Below are 19,115 nucleotides of genomic sequence, written 5' to 3' on the forward strand. Positions count from 1 at the left end.
ATTCGCAAAATAAAATCTAAAACAGGCATGGTAATTCGCGTCCACATTACGGTGAGAAATGTCCCCCATAGTGCTAGTGCAACATCAGGCCTTAAAGTTCGAGAAATCATGTCTATTTTGTCGAGCACTTAAATTCTGTTTCTTTCTAAGAAAACAACGATATTCACGCACAAATTTCTGAGCCCTGCAACACAATAAAGAGCATATAATACTGTCATGAAGTTCGTCAACAGTTATTCGCATGGCGTCGAACGTGTCATCTGGGGCTCGTTTGATGACGTCACCGAAAAAATCAGCCGGGACCTGTGGCCAAGGCTCGAATTAGCGGCGACAGGCCGTTCCCGCATTCGCCGGCAAAGTCGTCCAGGTCGATGTCATACACCGCCACAGGTGCCAAGGCCATGTTGCTCGAGTACGTCAGGTTCATGCGTTCCATGAGTGCCCGCTCGTCGGAGAAAGTTGCAACCTGGACAAACGTCATTGCAAGGTTTTCATCAAGAGCAAGGCATTTACCTAAACAAGAAAAAAACTTGTTATATCCAAGAAGTAAATGATGGTAAGTGGGCGAAGCGGTGGGATCCTTCGGAGTTACTGTAAATCACCCGTGACTCTGACCACTCACTCGTGTAAATGAGTGACAAAGCGGCATACAGTTATCTACAATGTTTATTGGTCATAACTGGTATGATGTGTTGAGTTGTGAATTTCGCTTTGCCTTCAATATTACTGCTTTGCGTTATTGCATCTAACCTGAAGTCGGCAAAGACAAGCCTGTGCACGTTCCTCTGGTAGTTGTGTGTTGCTGCTAGCCATAATAAATGTATCATAGATATCGAGATGTCATGTAGTGCCCAAGCCAGCAGTCAGTGTTCGTCATCCTCTTCTTCTTCGTCTTCCGCCGCCAGTGGAACAGTCTTGAGCTTAATGAGTAACGCCTTTTAAAATGTCACAATGTTTGAAACTGTGCGAACAGTTTCACTTGTGGGCATACTCTCGGTGAAAGGGCTACATGCAAAGTTTTGACATTATTGGTGAAATACTCGCTAGATAGACTGATTAGCAGCCAATTAAGTAGCAAATAAACAGACCAACAAACCAACTAACCAACTAAAAACCAGCTAACTCACAAACCGACCGAGTGACAAACTAACTGAGTGCAGAAACTCCATGTTAAGCATGCTTAGTCTTTGGCACAATGACTCTTGTGTGACACACGCAAGCAGTGACACTCTCAGCGAAAGTTCAAGAACAACCAAAATTCTTTGTGGATTGTGCACGCCTCCATCCCAATATGGAGTAGCTGTTGACCGTTACATGTGTTGCGACTGTGGATACGTAAATCTCGAGAAAAAGGCTGGGCTTTTGTGTAGTCATTTAGTGGCAAAGCTACTATGGAGGCATGTGAAGCCGTAAAATGGAAATATGTTGTCGCTAGCAGCGCTGTTTTATCACTGATCGCGACGTTACGGCAATGAAGCCACTGGAGTTCAACGTACGTACGTACGTACGTAACTATGTATGTATGTATGTATGTATGTATCTACGCATGTATGTATGTATGCATGTATGTATGTATCTACGCAAGTATGTATGTATGTATGTATGTATGTATATATGTATGTATGTATGTATGTATGTATGTATGTATGTATGTATGTATGTATGTATGTATGTATGTATGTATGTATGTATGTATGTATGTATGTATGTATGTATGTATGTATGTATGTATGTATGCCAACAGTGCCAACGTCCCACTCATTCACGAATGTCGCTTACGAGCACGTTCTGGTTCTCCGTTTGACGGGCGACCATGAGGCACAACGGGTGCGAGTTCGTTCTGATCACGGGCTTCTCCTGGCAAACGGACGCATAGCTCGTACGGCCGGGTTGACGGGTCTGGTTGTCCCACGGCTCCGTGCCCAGGACGGGAGCCCCCAGCTGAGCGGCCGGTGCTACGAACGTCTCCGGAGCCACCTGCGAGAACAGTCCAGTCCAAGAAGATTTTTTAAAATATTTTGTTTCAAACCGCCTTGGTCCGCCGTCACACCAGTCTCTTGTTTTTGAGTTAGTGCGCCTTTTGTACGTGCGTGGCTCCATTGTATAGCATCAACAAAAATATTGTGGTCACACTTCAGAGACACATTGAGAGACTATACTATAGTAATTATGCCACCACGATCATTACTGGACAAGAAGTGGCATTGAGCTTTTAACAATTTTCAATTCCTTCTGCAACTTCCCCTTTAATGGTGGGCTAACTTTAGAACTTGTTAATTCCAATCGCATCCTCATTGACCTGCCATAGTCGATCAGCAAATAACAGGCCGCGTTGCGAAGCCCGAGGGCACCGGTCGGATTCCCGACATAGGCGGCAGCATTCTGGTGGGGTTCCAAGTGCAAACCACCCGTGTGTATACAGAGTCAAGTGCTCGTTAACGAATTGCAGATGGCTAAAAGGACCCTAGTGTGTCGTACTAAGCCCTATATCATGCTTGTGGCAAGTGTAGCTTCTGGAATCGATATTTTTATTATTTCTTTACAGCGTAGTGAGACCCCGAAGTTATGCGAGACCTCGGCCAATGATGGCACGCCCATGTAGTGGGTGTATCTGCCTCTAGTTTAATTTGAATTTATTTTTGGGGAGAATTAAGGAGAAGACAACCTAGCATCAGGCATTTAAAGTCTAGCAGCGACCTGAAGGCGACTTCGAAACAACATGCATCACCTAGCAAAGGCCTAGAAACAAACCATAGAAGCAACCATATTAGTGTTCAAAATCGTACGGTATTGCTGTTTCAACGCTTGCACAACTGAGTGCAGGATACGGCATTTTTTTCTAAGCAGTTTCACGTAATCGAGTGTCTATATGTTTTAACGCGTGGTTACACAGAGAAGGCGCGGGGCTTGAGTCTACATTATTGGCTTTCATTTCGATATTCCGCTTATGGAAAGCACCGTATATTGGCCGACGGTGAACGACGTGAACCGCGGGTAGCAGAATTTTTACAAAACAATTTCGTAATTGTTATCACTTTAAGAAAAACAACATAAGCTTTACTACCTATTCAATGAGATTCACGCCCTGTACCCTTCTTGTGGGTCTGCGCAACCAGCATGAAATCGATTCCGAGACCTTGATTAAAGCGGACATGACGGCCCAGAGTTGTGCTGTCAAGCGCGAAAGCTTCCCGCATTCTACCTAGATGTGAGAGACGTGAGTACAGCGTATAAGAGAGCGAGTTCCGGTGAACCCAATAATGTGCAGTGTTGCGCATTGGAACATATTGAAGTAGAGACTGATGGCTATACATTGTTAGCGGAAACGCCCATTGAGACGATGTTGTCATTTGTTGCATTCAAGATCACCCGGCCAAATTCGCGAGGCGATTCGAAAACTCTCCTGCATCATTAGATTGAAAGACCAGCTGCTCACATCCATAGATATACCGACGGGAGCGTTTGACTGACTTACTCAGTGATAATCAGAAGGGCCAACTTGTAGCCATAGTATGGACAGTGCTCATTGTTCTCTCAGCGTTCTCTCTAGAAGGGGGGGGGCGGGACAAGTTTTATCTTAATGAGTTTCCCTTTCTTATTGGTCGTCACCTAAGATCAGTCTTCTCAATGAAAACGACAAAGGAAATCGAGCGACGGTGGGCTTTTTACAAGTACCTGCCTTTGGCTTCCAATTACCTGCCTTTGGTTTCCAGATTTTCTACAATAACGGCGGAAAGAGAACAGCTCTTTGAAGGCAAGACCATGAGTCTTCCCTGGCCATTATTCTTAAAAAACGTTCATGGATACAACTTTGCGCTTCCAGGAATGACTGGACAGGTCCAACTGAATAAAGGCACGGCGCAGACTTTGCGCACCCCCACCCCCCTTCGATGCCTAGATTATGGCGTTGGAAGCCCCCTAACGCCCTCTAGCTTACACCTAAGGACAGATCTAATAAACACTTGGAGAGTTGAGCAGTCAGTAAGTACGGTTACTTTCCTGAAAGAACCTTAATGTTGGTACTACATAAGGGCTGGCATTAGGAACTTCACTTTACAAATAAAAGTAACCAACAGAAAGAAAACAAATGTACACATTTCTTCATATTAAAGGAAAAGATGACCAGTGATAGTCGAAGCAGCAATGTCGAACGCCATGATTACCGATTAGACGTGCGTTCCCCTGAGGACCGCGACTAGATTATACCTATGCCGCTTTCATCGTGGTCGACGCACCGAAATGCTGTATCCTAGACGCCAATCGTCGTCCGTCTTGGGAAGGCTGCTGAGCGCCGCGTTGAAGACGTCAGCCGCGTCGCTGTGATCCCCACTGCATCTGACGACGTCACGCATCGATGGGTTCGCAGTGTGCATGTGTGTTTTGATGATGATAAAGTCGACTAAACCAATGACCTTGTCCAGGCTGTAGACATGCAGCCGTGACTTCACTGGTGGAACGCTTATGATGACATCAATGAACTGTCTCTTTAGGTCATTGATCAGCTCAACGAAGGCACCGCTGCCCGTTCCGGGGTTGCATGGTTCTCCCGGATAGTCCCAGTCCACGTTCACTCCCTGCGTGAAACATTAACGACCCAGTTGCATTACTGATCTTGGTGAAATGTTCCACAGCTATGTTTAAGAATGGCATGGTCAAGGTTACTGTGCATAACAGAAGTCTACTACACAGATCATCACCGCGTTTCCTAACGCAACACTTGAGAAACGCTACCTATGTGTTTCGGTTTTGCTTCGTGCGAGAGTTAAATTTCGAGAAAGTGACTTCTTCGAATGGGCGATGACTCGTTTATGCAGCTACTTAATGCAAAAAGGCGCCTTGCCCCACCGCGATAATCTAGTGGCCGAGGTACTCGGCTGCTGACCCGCAGGTCGCGGGATTGAATCCAAGCTGCAGCGGCTGCATTTTCAATGCAGGCGAAAATGTTGTAGGCCCGTGTGCTCAGATTTCAGTGCACCCTAAGAATCCCAGGTACGAAATTTCCGGTACCTTCCACGACGGCGTCTCTCATAATCATATGGTGGTTTTAGCACGTTAAACCACACATATCAATCAATCAAGAAGGTGCCCTGTGATAGTCACTACTTGAAAAAAAATGATTTTCGCTCAGAATACAACAGATGGTAGTATTACATTTCAAACTAATTACAATTTCTTGGTATTACTATTGACTTTGCCACAAATTCCTCAAAAGATACTGAATTGAAACATGAATTTAAATACTCAATAATGTGGGCCTTAACAAAGGGCGTGACATTAAATCATGCATTCCTGCCTTTTTGCCTCCTTCTAGACAGAAGAAATGCACATTTTGTTACTTGTAATTCTCTGAAATAAGTATGAATATGAATATTATTCGAGACGTCGTTGGTAAGCAGCATCAATGACAGAAATTAAACTCCAGGATGATAGCTATTGGGTGGATTCCCCGCTGTGGACGTGTTTCAAAACAGCCTTTTCGTGAACTCTTTCATGCACAGTACTCCCTTTTTGGCGGGGTACAGCGTTTTATTTAAAAAATGGCAACCTTTTTTGCATAAACTTGTTTTCATGCAAGAGGCAAATATTTAGCAATTTGAGTTCATAAAAATATGAGGTTTTCACTTGAGGTGACAGCCATTCAGTGAGAGTCTACTGGTCGCTTTCGGTGAAAGTACAGCTGTTCATTTTTACTGTCTATAGCGTTCGCTGCTCGCAGAACATGCTTTCCTGCACTATCAGCATAGTACGAACAGCGCATACACACACACAGACACACACGCACACACACACAAACACACACACACACACACACGCACCTTGTGGCAAAATTCTGACAGATTACCATTTTTTTTCACTTTGATTGCCCTAGCTGCTGTACCGAGAGTTCATCACGTGAGCTTATAAAGCGGCTGCATTGTATCGTACCTACTTACTCTGCCGAAGGCCGTGCCACGGCTGGAACGTTAGTAAATACAATTTCGATTTCCTTTTCAAATGTGCTATCTGCAAGTTCATTCAATATAGAAAATACCCAGACCTGACATGTTTTCCCTTCTATATATATATATATATATATATATATATATATATATATATATATATATATATAAATAAATAATGAGATATAACAGACAGTAATGCCAAGGAATGTACAGGGGAAGTTCTTAACATTAATGGAATGTAAATAAGAAGAAAGAAAAAGTGGATGAAAAAATTACCAACTGTAAGCAGGAATCGAACCTGCGACCTTCGAATTACGCGTTCGATGCTCTAACCACTGAGCTATTACAGCGGCACTCCCTCCATCCACTTTTTTGGGTTTATCTGTGAATTTAGAAGTAGGAGCGACAGCGCCATCTATAAGCCAAACAAAGAGTGTGAAAACACTCTTATGCACATGTTTGGCGTCACGTAGCACGTGAACTTATTATGAGCGGGCAGCTGATTAATTGTCCCTCTTATACAGCCTAAACACACCAAGTCTGCCAGTACGAGACCCTCGTTCAATGAAATAAGGGAAAGAAGTGTATACCTAAGGGCTCGTTTTTCCGTGTTTTTAACACAATAATAATGAGATATAACAGACAGTAATGCCAAGGAATGTACAGGGGAAGTTATTAACATTAATGGAATGTAAATAAGAAGAAAGAAAAAGTGGATGAAAAAATTACCAACTGTAAGCAGGAATCGAACCTACGACCTTCGAATTACGCGTTCGATGCTCTAACCACTGAGCTATTACAGCGGCACTCCCTCCATCCACTTTTTTGGGTTTATCTGTGAATTTAGAAGTAGGAGCGACAGTCAGCGCCATCTATAAGCCAAACAACGAGTGTGAAAACACTCTTATGCACATGTTTGGCGTCACGTAGCACGTGAACTTATTATGAGCGGGCAGCTGATTAATTGTCCCTCTTATACAGCCTAAACACACCAAGTCTGCCAGTACGAGACCCTCGTTCAATGAAATAAGGGAAAGAAGTGTATACCTAAGGGCTCGTTTTTCCGTGTTTTTAACACAATAATAATGAGATATAACAGACAGTAATGCCAAGGAATGTACAGGGGAAGTTATTAACATTAATGGAATGTAAATAAGAAGAAAGAAAAAGTGGATGAAAAAATTACCAACTGTAAGCAGGAATCGAACCTACGACCTTCGAATTACGCGTTCGATGCTCTAACCACTGAGCTATTACAGCGGCACTCCCTCCATCCACTTTTTTTGGGTTTATCTGTGAATTTAGAAGTAGGAGCGACAGTCAGCGCCATCTATAAGCCAAACAACGAGTGTGAAAACACTCTTATGCACATGTTTGGCGTCACGTAGCACGTGAACTTATTATGAGCGGGCAGCTGATTAATTGTCCCTCTTATACAGCCTCTTATACCCTCTATATATATATATATATATATATATATATATATATATATATATATATATATATATATATATATATATATATATATATATATATTACGAATAATTATAGCACCTGTTACTATATAAACTCTTTATTTAGGGCGAACTTGTGCCCGTAAACTCAAAGATAAAAATGGTCAGCCTAGAATGCTTCTAGCTCGCTGATTCCTACTTCGTCGGTCTCTTCCACTGCCCCTCGAGTCTCGTGCCGGCCCCGTGGCGTAGCATCATGGCGCGTGCAGGACGGCGTTCCATGGCGCGGCTTTCTTGCTACTTGCTCGGCGGCTTTTACGAACGCGAATTGTGGCAGCGTCTTCTGCGATGTTCGAGCTGTGGCATTAGTTCCCCTCCTAGCACGCATCGCCCCGATGCGTAGAGCCGGCTGACAGTTTCTAAACAATAGGACTAGTCTTTGTCTTAGACGACGGGAGTCAGTTCACTTGTTGAGTTCCTGTCGTAGTACGGTTTCATCCGTACTACATTTACAACTTCCGGGAGATTCCGGCGTCGTGTTGTGCCTACTTGACCTTCAGGGATCACTTCGTAGTTTAATGGGCCTAGCTTACGAAGAACCCTGTAAGGGCCAAAATAGCGCCGCATAAGCTTTTCTGATAGGCCACGTGGACGTACAGGTGTCCAGACCCACACTTGGTTTCCAGGGGAGTACTGAACATCCCTTCGTCTTAGATTATAACGGTGCGCGTCGACGTCCTGCTGTTGAATGATGCGGTTCCGTGCTAGTTGTCGCGCCTCTTCTGCCCTTTCTACATATTCGCTTATGTCAGGGTCCTCTTCATTCGTGCTGTTGACAGGCAGCATCGCGTCTAATGTCGTTATTACTGTCCGACCATAAACAAGTTAAAATGGCGTGAAGTGGGTTGTCTCTTGTACTGCGGTATTGTATGCAAATGTAGCATACGGTAATATGGTGTCCCAAGTCCGATGCTCGACGTCCACATACATCGTGATCATGTCAGCAAGCATCCTGTTCAGCCTTTCAGTTAACCCGTTAGTTTCCGGATGGTATTCGGTAGTTATTCTGTGGTCGGGGTGCGTTAGCTTCATGACAGACTGTACTAGCCTGGCAGTGAACGCAGTTCCTTTGTCAGTTATAAGGACTTTAGGTGCGCCATGTCACAGCACTATCTGGGTCACAAAAAACTGAGCCACTTCATTTGCCGTTCCTTTTGTGAGAGATGACGTCTCGGCATACCGGGTCATGTAGTCGGTTGCTACAACTATCCAGCTTTTCCCAAACGATGACGTAGGAAATGGTCCTAGCAAATCCATTCCGACCTCCTCAAACAGGATTTTCGGTGGCTCTATCGGTTTCAAAAGACCTGCTGGTTTTAGGGGTGGTTTTTTGCGTCTTTGGCATTCTCGACGTGATCTTACGTAATGCTGTACTGAATCCATCAATTTTGGCCAGTAATATCTCTGGCGGATTCTTGCCAAAGTCCTACTAATGCCCAAGTGACCTGCCAATGGGTCATCATGACACGCTTCTAAAATGTCCGCTCGCAGTGATGATGGTATCAGCAGTAGGAACGTTTCACCGGTGTGTTGAAAGTTTCTCTTCTAGAGAACGTTGTTGCGGAGGACGTAGGAACGTAGTCCACGGACGAAAACTCGCGGTACTTCGACTTGCTGCCCCTCTAAGTGTTGAATGAGCAGAAGTAATTGTGGGTCCATTCGCTGATCATGAGCCATCTCCGACACATTTACAGCTCTAAAAAATGCGGAGTCTTGTTCATGCTCAGGAGACGAGGTCTGGACTGGTGCTCGTGAGAAGCAGTCTGCGTCGTTGTCCTTGTGGCCAGACTTGTAGGCTACGGTGATGTCATATTCTTGTAGACGCAGGCTCCATCTAGCAAGTCTTCCGGAAGGATCCTTGAGGTTCCCAAGCCAGCACAGTGAATGATGGTCACTGATGGCTCGGAATGGTCTACCGTATAAATACGAACAGAACTTCTGATGGCCCCTATAACTGCGAGACATTCCTTTTCCGTAGCTGAATATTTATACTCAGCTTTCGAAAGAATGTGGCTTGCATAAGCAATAACTTTTTCTTCTCCGTTCTGCCATTGAACAAGAATAGCACCGAGGCCAACGTTGCTGGCGTCCGTATGATTGTCTGTTTTGGCATCTTCGTCAAAATGAGCGGGTATGGGAGGTGACTGCAAACACCGTCGTAACTCAGAGAAGGCGTCTTCTTGCTTTTGGTGCCAGATAAATGGTACACCTTCCTTCGTAAGCCGTGTCAGTGGTTCCACAATCTTGGAGAAGTTTTCAACGAAGCGCCTATAGTAGGCACAAAGCCCCAGGAAACGTCGCATAGCTTTTTTGTCTCTTGGCCTTGGGAAATTTTGGACCGCAGTGATTTTATCCGGATCTGGGCGGACACCGTGAGAACTGACAATGTGCCCGAGGAACCGAAGCTCCCGGAATCCAAAGTGGCACTTTTCGGGTTTGATCGTAAGTGCAGCCATACGAATAGCGTCCAGTACCGTTCTCAATCTCTGTACGTGCTGCTCGAACGTAGTGGAAAAAATTACTATGTCATCAAGATAGACAAGACATGACTGCCATTTGAGGCCGGAGAGCACAGTGTCCATAATCCTCTGGAAGGTAGCGGGAGCAGAACACAAACCAAATGGGAGTACTTTGAACTCGTAGAGTCCGTCGGGTGTCACAAACGCTGTCTTTTCCCGATCTCGTTCGTCGACTTCTATTGACCAGTACCCGCTCTTTAGATCCAACGATGAAAAAAGGTGAGCATTGCGCAGTTTATCCAACGTATCGTCGACTCGTGGGAGTGGGTACACGTCTCGCTTCGTGACGAGGTTGAGTTTTCTGTAATCAACACAGAACCGCATGGTGTTGTCCTTCTTCCTCACCACTACTACGGTGATGCCCATGGGCTTTTGGAGGGCTGTATGACATCGTCGTCGAGCATCTCCTGTACTTGCTTCTTTATCGCCTCTCTTTCTTTCGGGGCTACTCGGTATGAATGCTTACATACTGGTCTAACATGCCCTTCGATTACGAGACGGTGCTTTGCGACAGGTGTACGTCCGACTTTCGATGAAGAGGAAAAACACTCTGTGAATTCCTTGATCAACTCCACAATCTGGTCTTTCTGCAGAGATGAAAGCTCTCGGTCAATATCTATTTTCTCTAGGATTCTGTCCACTGTTGAGGGCGTTGTGGGTACTTTTCTTAAGGTGCAAACATCTGAGACTTGTACGTAGTCGTGAAGTGATGCTAAGGCTTCTCCCTTCGCCACATGCTTTACCTCGTTGGTAAAGTTAGTCAATAGCACATCAGTGTATCCGTTCCGCATGTTCACTAGACCTCTCGCCACGCGTATCCCTTTTGTGAGTAGCAGTTCAATATTTCTATCAGCTAGTCCGGCATATTCACGAAAAACGTCGCTTTTCACAGAAACTGTCACGCTGCTACGTGGCGGCACTGTCATACCTTCATCCACAATACGAAGAGACGAAACACTTGGTTTCTCCGCATGACACACGGCAACAGCGTTCTCTGTAGAGAAAGAAACTTGGGATTTCTGCAAGTCGATGATGGCACTGTTCGCTTGCAGGAAGTCCATGCCCAGAATTGCCTCACGGGAACATTCGGGGAGAACAATAAAACTGCAGACGTACACATGGCCTCTTATTCCCACTCTCGCTGTGCACATTGCTATGGGGCTGGCTAAATGCCCTCCGGCGGTGCGAATCTGCGGTCGGGTCCAATGAGTGAGCACTTTCTTCAGGTTCTTTGCGAGCATGCTACTTATTACTGAGTAGTCTGCACCTGTGTCTATTAACCCTATGGTTTCGACGTCGTCGATTCTGACTTGTAGCTCGGATGTCACGTCACCATTACTGCGCTTGTCCGTCATTGTGTCAGTGTCGTCGTCTGATCCGGTTAGCGATGGAGGGTTTTCAGTTTTTCGAAAATCAGCGGCCCTGCCTCCACAGGTCGCTGGTTCTAGTTTTCCCGTCGAGGGCTTGGTGAACGACACCTCGGGAAAGTATATGATGGGTGTGGACTCGGCGGCCTATGGCGCATTGGTGCAATCGACCGCGATTCATGTCGATGAGTGTTTCGATATGCATAGCGCGAAGATAATTATTCTTCGATTTCGTAAGGGCGCTCATCGTTACGAGGGCAGGGTGCATTTACTGGGAAGCCACGTAGCCCGACCCGACGGTAGTGGCCAGTCCGATAAAGATGACTTGCCTCCCCACAGTGGTAGCAGAGGGGCCGCCGGTCTGCCGTGCGCCATACATCACTTTTGCGGGGTCTCGCTTCTGGCATCGGCGGTGGCGTACTGCGAAGAAAGGTCGGTGGCATAATGGGAGCTTGTGCAAAGCTCGGGCGTCTCATGTCTTGCCGTACGACTTGCGCGTACGACAGCTGTGGCTGAGTTTCCGGTTGCGTGTGGTGTTGCACCTGAGGCTGCGGTTGAATAATTGCTTGTCGCACTTCACGTACAACGTCTGCGATTGAGGGCATCGCTGGAGGGCATCGCTGGAGGGCTTTGAGGGAGTTGCAGTTTCTGGAGCTCCTTCTTAACAATAGCCCTCACCATTTCCCGGAGGACGTCAACGTTGGTGGGGAGGGTTGTTGACTCCGCCCTGACTGAAGAGAGGCTGAAGTCTCTGTTGTACAGTCGCGCACGTTGTTGTAGTGTCCTTTCCATGGTCGTTGCCTCGGACCGGAACTCCGCCACAGTTCGCGGTGGATTACGCACCAGGCCTGCAAAAATCTTTTTTTTACTCCGCGCATTAGCTGCCGCAACTTCTCCTCGGCCGTGTTTTGGTCGGCTCGGCGGAAGAGCCGCGACATGTCTACTATGTACATGGCCACGCTCTCGTTATTCCGTTCGTTCCTTGCCTGAAGAGCAGCCTCTGCCTTATCTTTGCGGTCCGTGTTCGGATAGGTTGCGATTAGCTCTCGTTGGAAGTCGTCCCACGACAGCAAGGACGCTTCGTGGTTCTCAAACCACGTACGTGCCGAATCTTGCCGGGCGACGTAAACGTAACGAAGTTTTCGGGCTTCGTCCCAACCATTCAATCGTGCAACGCGCTCGAAGCCTTCAAGCCAGTCCTCGGCATCTTCAAAGGTCTCACCGTGGAAGACCTCTGGTGTACGTGGCGAATCCACATTGAGGTAAGATGGAGATGGCATCGACTGGGTGGTCATCGCAGTGACGCTTGTGCTTGAGGTCTCGACAGGTCTTGATGGGTCAATTAGGGGGCCAAACTCGGGCTGCTCTCCACGTAGTCGGCAACTCGTGCGTTGGTGCACAGGTGTCAATTCTGCTGGCTCCAATCTTCTGGGATCTGGGCTTCTCTCCCTTGCCTGTGGTGTGCTTGGACTCATACTCAGCACGTCCACCAGATTGTTACGAATAATTATAGCACCTGGTACTATATAATCTCTTTATTTAGGGCGAACTTGTGCCCGTAAACTCAAAGCTAAAAATGGTCAGCCTAGAATGCCTCTTGCTCGCTGATTCCCACTTCGTCGCTCTCATCCTCTGCCCCTCGAGTCTCGTGCCGGTCCCGTGGCGTAGCATCATGGTGAGTGCAGGACGGCGTTCCATGGCGTGGCTTTCTTGCTACTTGCTTGGCGGCTTTACGAACGCGAATTGTGGCAGCGTCTTCTGCGATGTTCGAGATATATATATATGTATATATATATGCCTAACGGTGCATGCTTCAGAGCATGAGCCGTCGAAAATTTGACACCTAGGGCTCACGTGCTTCAAAAGAGAAAAAACGAAGAAAAGCTGGCTACCTGAAGTGACCACCATGCTGGCATCAGTTAAATAAGCTTCCTCCCCCGGTTATAATGTTATGATTTTCAAACAGCTCCATCATGCTGATTATCAGTCTCATAGTCGGCAAAGCGTATGGGCATTGTTGAATCAGCTTGGCTTGAATGTGAGGAATGTGGCCTTCCAGAAGCGTTGTTGAAGGATTTCTGTTCAGATTCCTTTTGTCTTTTCTGTGTATTTCGCTCTTTCCCACGATCGAAGTTTAAAATTCGTACGAAACTTCTGTTTGTTTTCTTACATCTTAGCAGAAAGTTTTTCCTAAGAAAAGCGGACATTCTATTTTACATAAGAACGCATATATAAAAATAATGAACAACTTCCTTGAAAGTAGTTTTCCTAAATCAATTCATCATTAGCAAATTACGAGATCAAAGAAGTAATTATTTAGGTAACACATTACAGGAACAACAAATTTAGTCACTGTACCTGTACAGTGTATCTATGTTTGCCCACCACGGTGGCGTAGAGGTTAGGGTGCTCAAAAGCTGACCCGAAGGTCACGGACTCGATCTCGGTCGTGGCAGTCGCATTTTGATGCAGGCAAAATAGAAGAGGCCCGGGCACGTAAAGCGCTAGATAATGTTATTTGCATTATTTTGTTACTGAAAGGCCTGGAAGGTATCGACTGTTTTTTTTAGTATGACGCTAAACTGATTCTGATGCACAGCGTCGCGATTGAAGTTCGCGCAATCACTTATCCATTGGATCTGTGTACGTCTCTTAGATCTGAAGCGAACGTCATGAGTCACACTGGTGAGTATGACTCTGGCAAATATGATGGCAGGTATACTGGCAACTATGATTCATACCGTCCATGGGTTAGTGAGGCTGCCCGAACTTGCCACAACCTTGCACAACAGTTTCTGGGTAGACAACAGCTTATCACTCTAGCAAGTATGAGGGCAAGTATACTGGCAAGTATGAATCTTACCGTCCACGGTTGAAACGGGTTGTTAAGCTCAAGCCAAACGGACGCCACCAATCGTCGCCGAGTTTCGGGGTTACCGACCATTAAAGACAAGTTGGCGTTGTCTTCGCGCGCTCCGCCCAAAGCGAAGTACACGGAGATGTTGTTGCCCCGGTGCAAAAGTTGGCCGTTGTAAAGCATTACTAGCAAGGAGTTCTTGTACGTCTTTGCACTCGGGTACTTCCACACGATGCTGCCGTCTTTCACGTCTACAGCATAGCCATACCAGAGTATCGCCGTGCAGTAATGGACCGGGATAAAGTCAGGGAGGTAGGTGTCCTGGAGCCGCCAGTATCTGAAAGCAACAGCATGGACTTCAAGTTAGCGCGCTAAGAATGTAATCTTGATCGCATATCAAACAGTATCTGAGGGCATGCTATGGCGGTTCGTGTCGCGTACGTAGTTAAAGCTCGCAAAAACTCTATATTTGAAGCGTATGCGTTATCATTCTACCATCTGCATGTGCTACAATGTATGCCTAGGAAACCTTCCTTTTCTTTGCCGCGAATTACATCCAGTGTTGAGATTAGTAATCTTCCGTATTACCGGCGTGTGACCAACACCTGAATGCTGGTGCCTTGGCTGTTCCAGCAAGAGTATTTTAAAGCGTAGTACAAACAGCTTCAAAAGAACCCTTTTTGTAGTACGACCCTGGTTCGTATGTCTAAAAAACATGATCACTCCGAAAATGGAACTTACGAGTTAGGATCAAGAGGAACCGATAATCTTCAAATATTCCAACCATTCGCGACAACTATGAATTCAACTCCGAGGCACCGCACTGTGACACTAGTAAGAATTCGCCCACATGCGTCTGCATCCGATCAGGACTTGGATTCTTGTGAACGGATACTGTAAGATCGTATTGTTTGGTTAGAAACACGCCCTCGATCGGAAAGCAATCAAAGAAGAATATTCGAGACAACATAGGACCAAATTAGAGAATTTTCATAAGCTTCACGCGGCTCTGTCATGAAAATTAGTCTCACCCACGTCTAAAACGCTGTAAACTATTCTTATTACTTGCACTCACAAAACAGGCCATTGAAATGCATCAATGAAAGCAATGAGGTCTAAAGTTTGCCCACCATTCGCTCTTTGTCTGGTACAATAGGTGAACGTTGAATAAGTAAGTGGAAAAAGCTAAGACCCATATCGCGAAAAAACCGTGTGCACGTTAAAATTCATCGCTATGCGAAGAAATATTGTCATTCTTGCATAAAATTGAGCATCCAGTCCATATTTCACACGTAATCTTTTTCCCAGACGTGAGACACACGATGAATTTACTGAGGCGGCTGCTGGCAAAGAAAGGCTGAAGCCTTTATATGCCACCTCAGTTCCAGAAGTATTTAGGAAATGCTGGCTCCCTCAAGGAACTCCACAAGAGAAGGAGGCATGAGAGCCTTTTGACGTGAGGTTAGGAAATGATCCGAGGGGCCCGAATACAAGCCTGATTGCTGACTTAGTGCATAATCTGACACTCACTTAGCGTTAAAGACGCAGATGACTGGTCGCTGCTGTATGTCCTTTGTGGTCGTATTCAGAGACTTTCCCGTGGGCACTGGGGCCGACGGCGCAGGGGGCCTTTCGTCCGGTTCCATCTCCTTGCTGCAGAAATCTTGTATGGTCTCTCCCGGTTGCAGAAGAAAGCCCTCATCAGGGTCAAAGGTCACACGAGGTAAACCAGCAGATGTCTGTTACAAAACACAAAACGACAAGCAGTTATTATAATACTATAGTTTCAGTATGTCGCGTACAAAAAACTAATGGTGCGTGAATGGTAATGACACATAAAAAGTACAAAAAAGTGCTCGTTGACGGCAATATTGATTGCCAAGGAGAACGGTTCGATATACTGCAGTAATAAAAACGAAGGCATCAAAGAGGACTAACCAGGCAACACATGCACTGGTGTTACGACAACGTTCATCGAAGAAAGTTCCACCCCCTCCTGGTCATCCTATATTTCGCAAATTTAGTTCCTTACTGCACTGCTGGTTACAGCTCACTTTGCAACAAGATGCAATTGTTAGGTATTCAATTACCAGAAAATATAATTTATTTACCCAGACTGTTGCAGTTTCATATTATTAATTGATGAATTTAAAAATTGTAATAAAATGTATTGCGTTCCGCACAGCACTGATTCATTCCGCATTTCAGTTACAGTCTCCGCCATCGATCGCGTGACCCGTCTTCTGCCTTACGAGGCTCCTACTTGCCCATCGCTTTGTCAGACAACGCATTCTATAGTGAACGTGAACACGGGCTCTAAGTCAGCAAGGCCAATGTCACAGTAAGAAGAATTAATACATCCTTACGCTAATCCTGCCCCGTACTTTAACGCCTTGGTGCATACATTTAGGGGCGAAGATTCTTGAGTCGGGAATAATTCCCTCCTCCATATTTATCTAAAATGTAGTCAGTGCCACCTTTAGTTTATGACTTGGTCAATAGATGGTGTTGTGTGCATATGTCCTTGGAATAATATAACTAGATGGTTTTAGTTGTTTTCAGAGCATATTCACGGAGTGAATGATGATGAGTGGTACCAAGCGTCCGTAAGTCTGTCTGTTCACCCGTCCGTCCATCTGTCCATCTGTACGTGCTTCCGTCCGTCCGTGCGTACGTCCCTCCATCTGTCTGCCCAAGTTTCTTTCCATCCTTCTATCCATCTGTCTGATGGTTCATGCTTCCGTCCACCTTTCTATCCATCCGTCCGTTCACCTGTCTGTCCGTTCGTGCTGCGTTTGTCTATCCATGCGTCCGTCTGTGCCTCTGTAGATCCGTCTGCGTGTCTGTCCTCTATGCTTCCAACTGTCCCGGAATTCGACTGTTGGTCCGTCCGTCTGTACGTCTGCCCTTCCCTCTATCCAGGCGTGCGTGCACCTGTGTCCATCTGTCCGTTCGTCGTTCCGTTCGTGTGTCCGTGCTTCCGTCACTCCGTCCGTCGGTCTATCCATCCGTGTGTCTGTGCCTCCGTCCGCCTGTCTGTCCAGACGCACGGACGGATGGACACACGGACATATGGATGAACGCTTCACCTTAGTCATTATTCACACTATGGATATGCTGTGCTTCTTTTGTTGTATCATGTTACTCAAGAAATTTAAATTGGCATTTCTGCAATCTAATCGATAAACATGAAGATTGCTTGTGTCAGAGAAGCTTTGGCATATGTCTGCATACTGTGTATTGGGTAGTATGCTTTACCACGAGCAGTTGCACGCGTGATATGAAAACATATAATACGCTCAGTAACGTATGTGGCTTTTCTAATGAGTGACTGGCTTTAAACTCTGACGTTCTTATGACAATCACATCTTATGCCCCACGATAATGCAATGTTGTATACCACAATATTACTGTGATATTACATGTACTATGAAGCATGTATTCAGCATTCAGCATGCGTGTGTTGTGTGTTTCTAAAACATGAACGTGATTTTCACTAGATTTTCAAACACATAAAGTCATTTTAACTATATTTTTTAGTATAACATTCGCTTTCTACGTTAACGAACCCAGATCTATCCCCATTCTGACTCAGAAATATTTATTATTCATTTTACTTAAATCTTTTTTTTTCGATTTCACGGTCACGCACAAGATGATTTCCCACTCACAACCAACAACGCACACGCCAACGCCAACAGCGGAATTTCTGGGAAACGGACTCTTTAATGCTTTCGCGTTCACGGAATACGTGCCTGTTCTTGCCACTCCACCAAAAAAGTCACGTTATACATTGTCTCACCTTCGGTATGGTAAAAGGCGAGGACACGCCGGTGACCCTTGTAGCCACACCAGGGATGACCATGGAGGTCGGCAATGCCCTTCCCGGGCGCGTGAAGAACGTCAAGAACACGACCATCGGGATGAGCGCTGTGATGAAAACTGTTGAGGACAGCATCCACAGCAGCTGCCACCAACGACTGTTCTGGAGACCTGCGTATGACTGCGACTAAAGCGCAAGAGACAGCTCTTAGAATGTCGCCATGGTGAGAGGTTGGGTTGGACTCGGGAGAAACAATGCGTTAATACAATTGAAAAAAATATAGTCGCATAGCTAACTGCAATGAAAACGCCGATGAAAGAGAAACCTCTCCTAACAGCTTTCATATGATTACAGTGATCATATCAGGAGATGGCGTTTTAGATGCGAAGTAGAGTATTCCACAGCCTGTGTCCCTCCCTCCCTGTGGCCGCATCCACCCCCACTGCGCATGCACATCTCTCCGTCTCCCCCCCCCCTATCTTCCCCTTCTCCCTCCTGAGTCAGCGGCAAAGGAAACAAGACGATTCCTCAGTACACGCGATCACTATGTAGTCCTTGGTCGTGGGTCATGCGGCGTTCCACACTTCTATGCCTGCTTTAGATAGCACGGTATGACGTTTGATGTCTCACGCCTGTGCGTGGTGGGGCCGGCTGTTTATGAGGGCTATAGTCATGCTTACCAGCAGCGTTAGTCAAGTAGAGGTTCTTAATGTTGGCGCACCTGCTTAAGACGACGTAGATGGGCTTCTGTGGGTGCCGTCCACCATATCTCTGCTGCTTCGCTTTCACGCATGGTTCCGTTTAGCGAAAGATGGCACGATATTTTACCTGTCTTTATTTCCCCTTTCCCTTTTTTGAAGCTCTCTGCATCTCGTGAGACTTGACGCTGCCTTTGCGATCGGTCCCGCTTTGACCAGGCGATGGTGTTAATTGAACACTTCATCATACGACGCCAATCATCAAGTGATCGGTGGTATTACGACGTGATGTCATCCTGGCTTCATCTCCACTTGATAACACAACTGCTGGCGCCATCTCCGTTCACAGTGCCACCAGATGCTGAACATCTATACTCATGCAACAATCACCTATA

At 46.0% G+C, this 19,115-nt stretch overlaps 1 protein-coding gene and 1 non-coding gene across 2 annotated transcripts; both read right to left on the minus strand.

Moving 5' to 3' along the window:
* Positions 1 to 270: 270 nt before the first annotated feature.
* On the minus strand, positions 271 to 18,815 carry LOC142774276 (chitinase-3-like protein 1). Its single transcript, XM_075874669.1, has 7 exons — positions 18,744 to 18,815; positions 18,002 to 18,208; positions 15,730 to 15,938; positions 14,206 to 14,536; positions 4,236 to 4,574; positions 1,780 to 1,977; positions 271 to 466 (listed from the first exon to the last, which is right to left on the minus strand). Exons 1-7 carry the CDS (start codon positions 18,813 to 18,815, stop codon positions 293 to 295), a joined length of 1,530 nt encoding a protein of 509 aa, XP_075730784.1. The 3' UTR covers positions 271 to 292.
* On the minus strand, positions 6,220 to 6,292 carry TRNAT-CGU (transfer RNA threonine (anticodon CGU)). Its single transcript has one exon. It is a non-coding gene; the product is annotated as a tRNA-Thr (tRNA).
* Positions 18,816 to 19,115: the final 300 nt, after the last annotated feature.

Source organism: Rhipicephalus microplus, chromosome 10 (genome assembly GCF_043290135.1).
Source record: "Rhipicephalus microplus isolate Deutch F79 chromosome 10, USDA_Rmic, whole genome shotgun sequence".
NCBI lineage: Eukaryota > Metazoa > Arthropoda > Arachnida > Ixodida > Ixodidae > Rhipicephalus > Rhipicephalus microplus.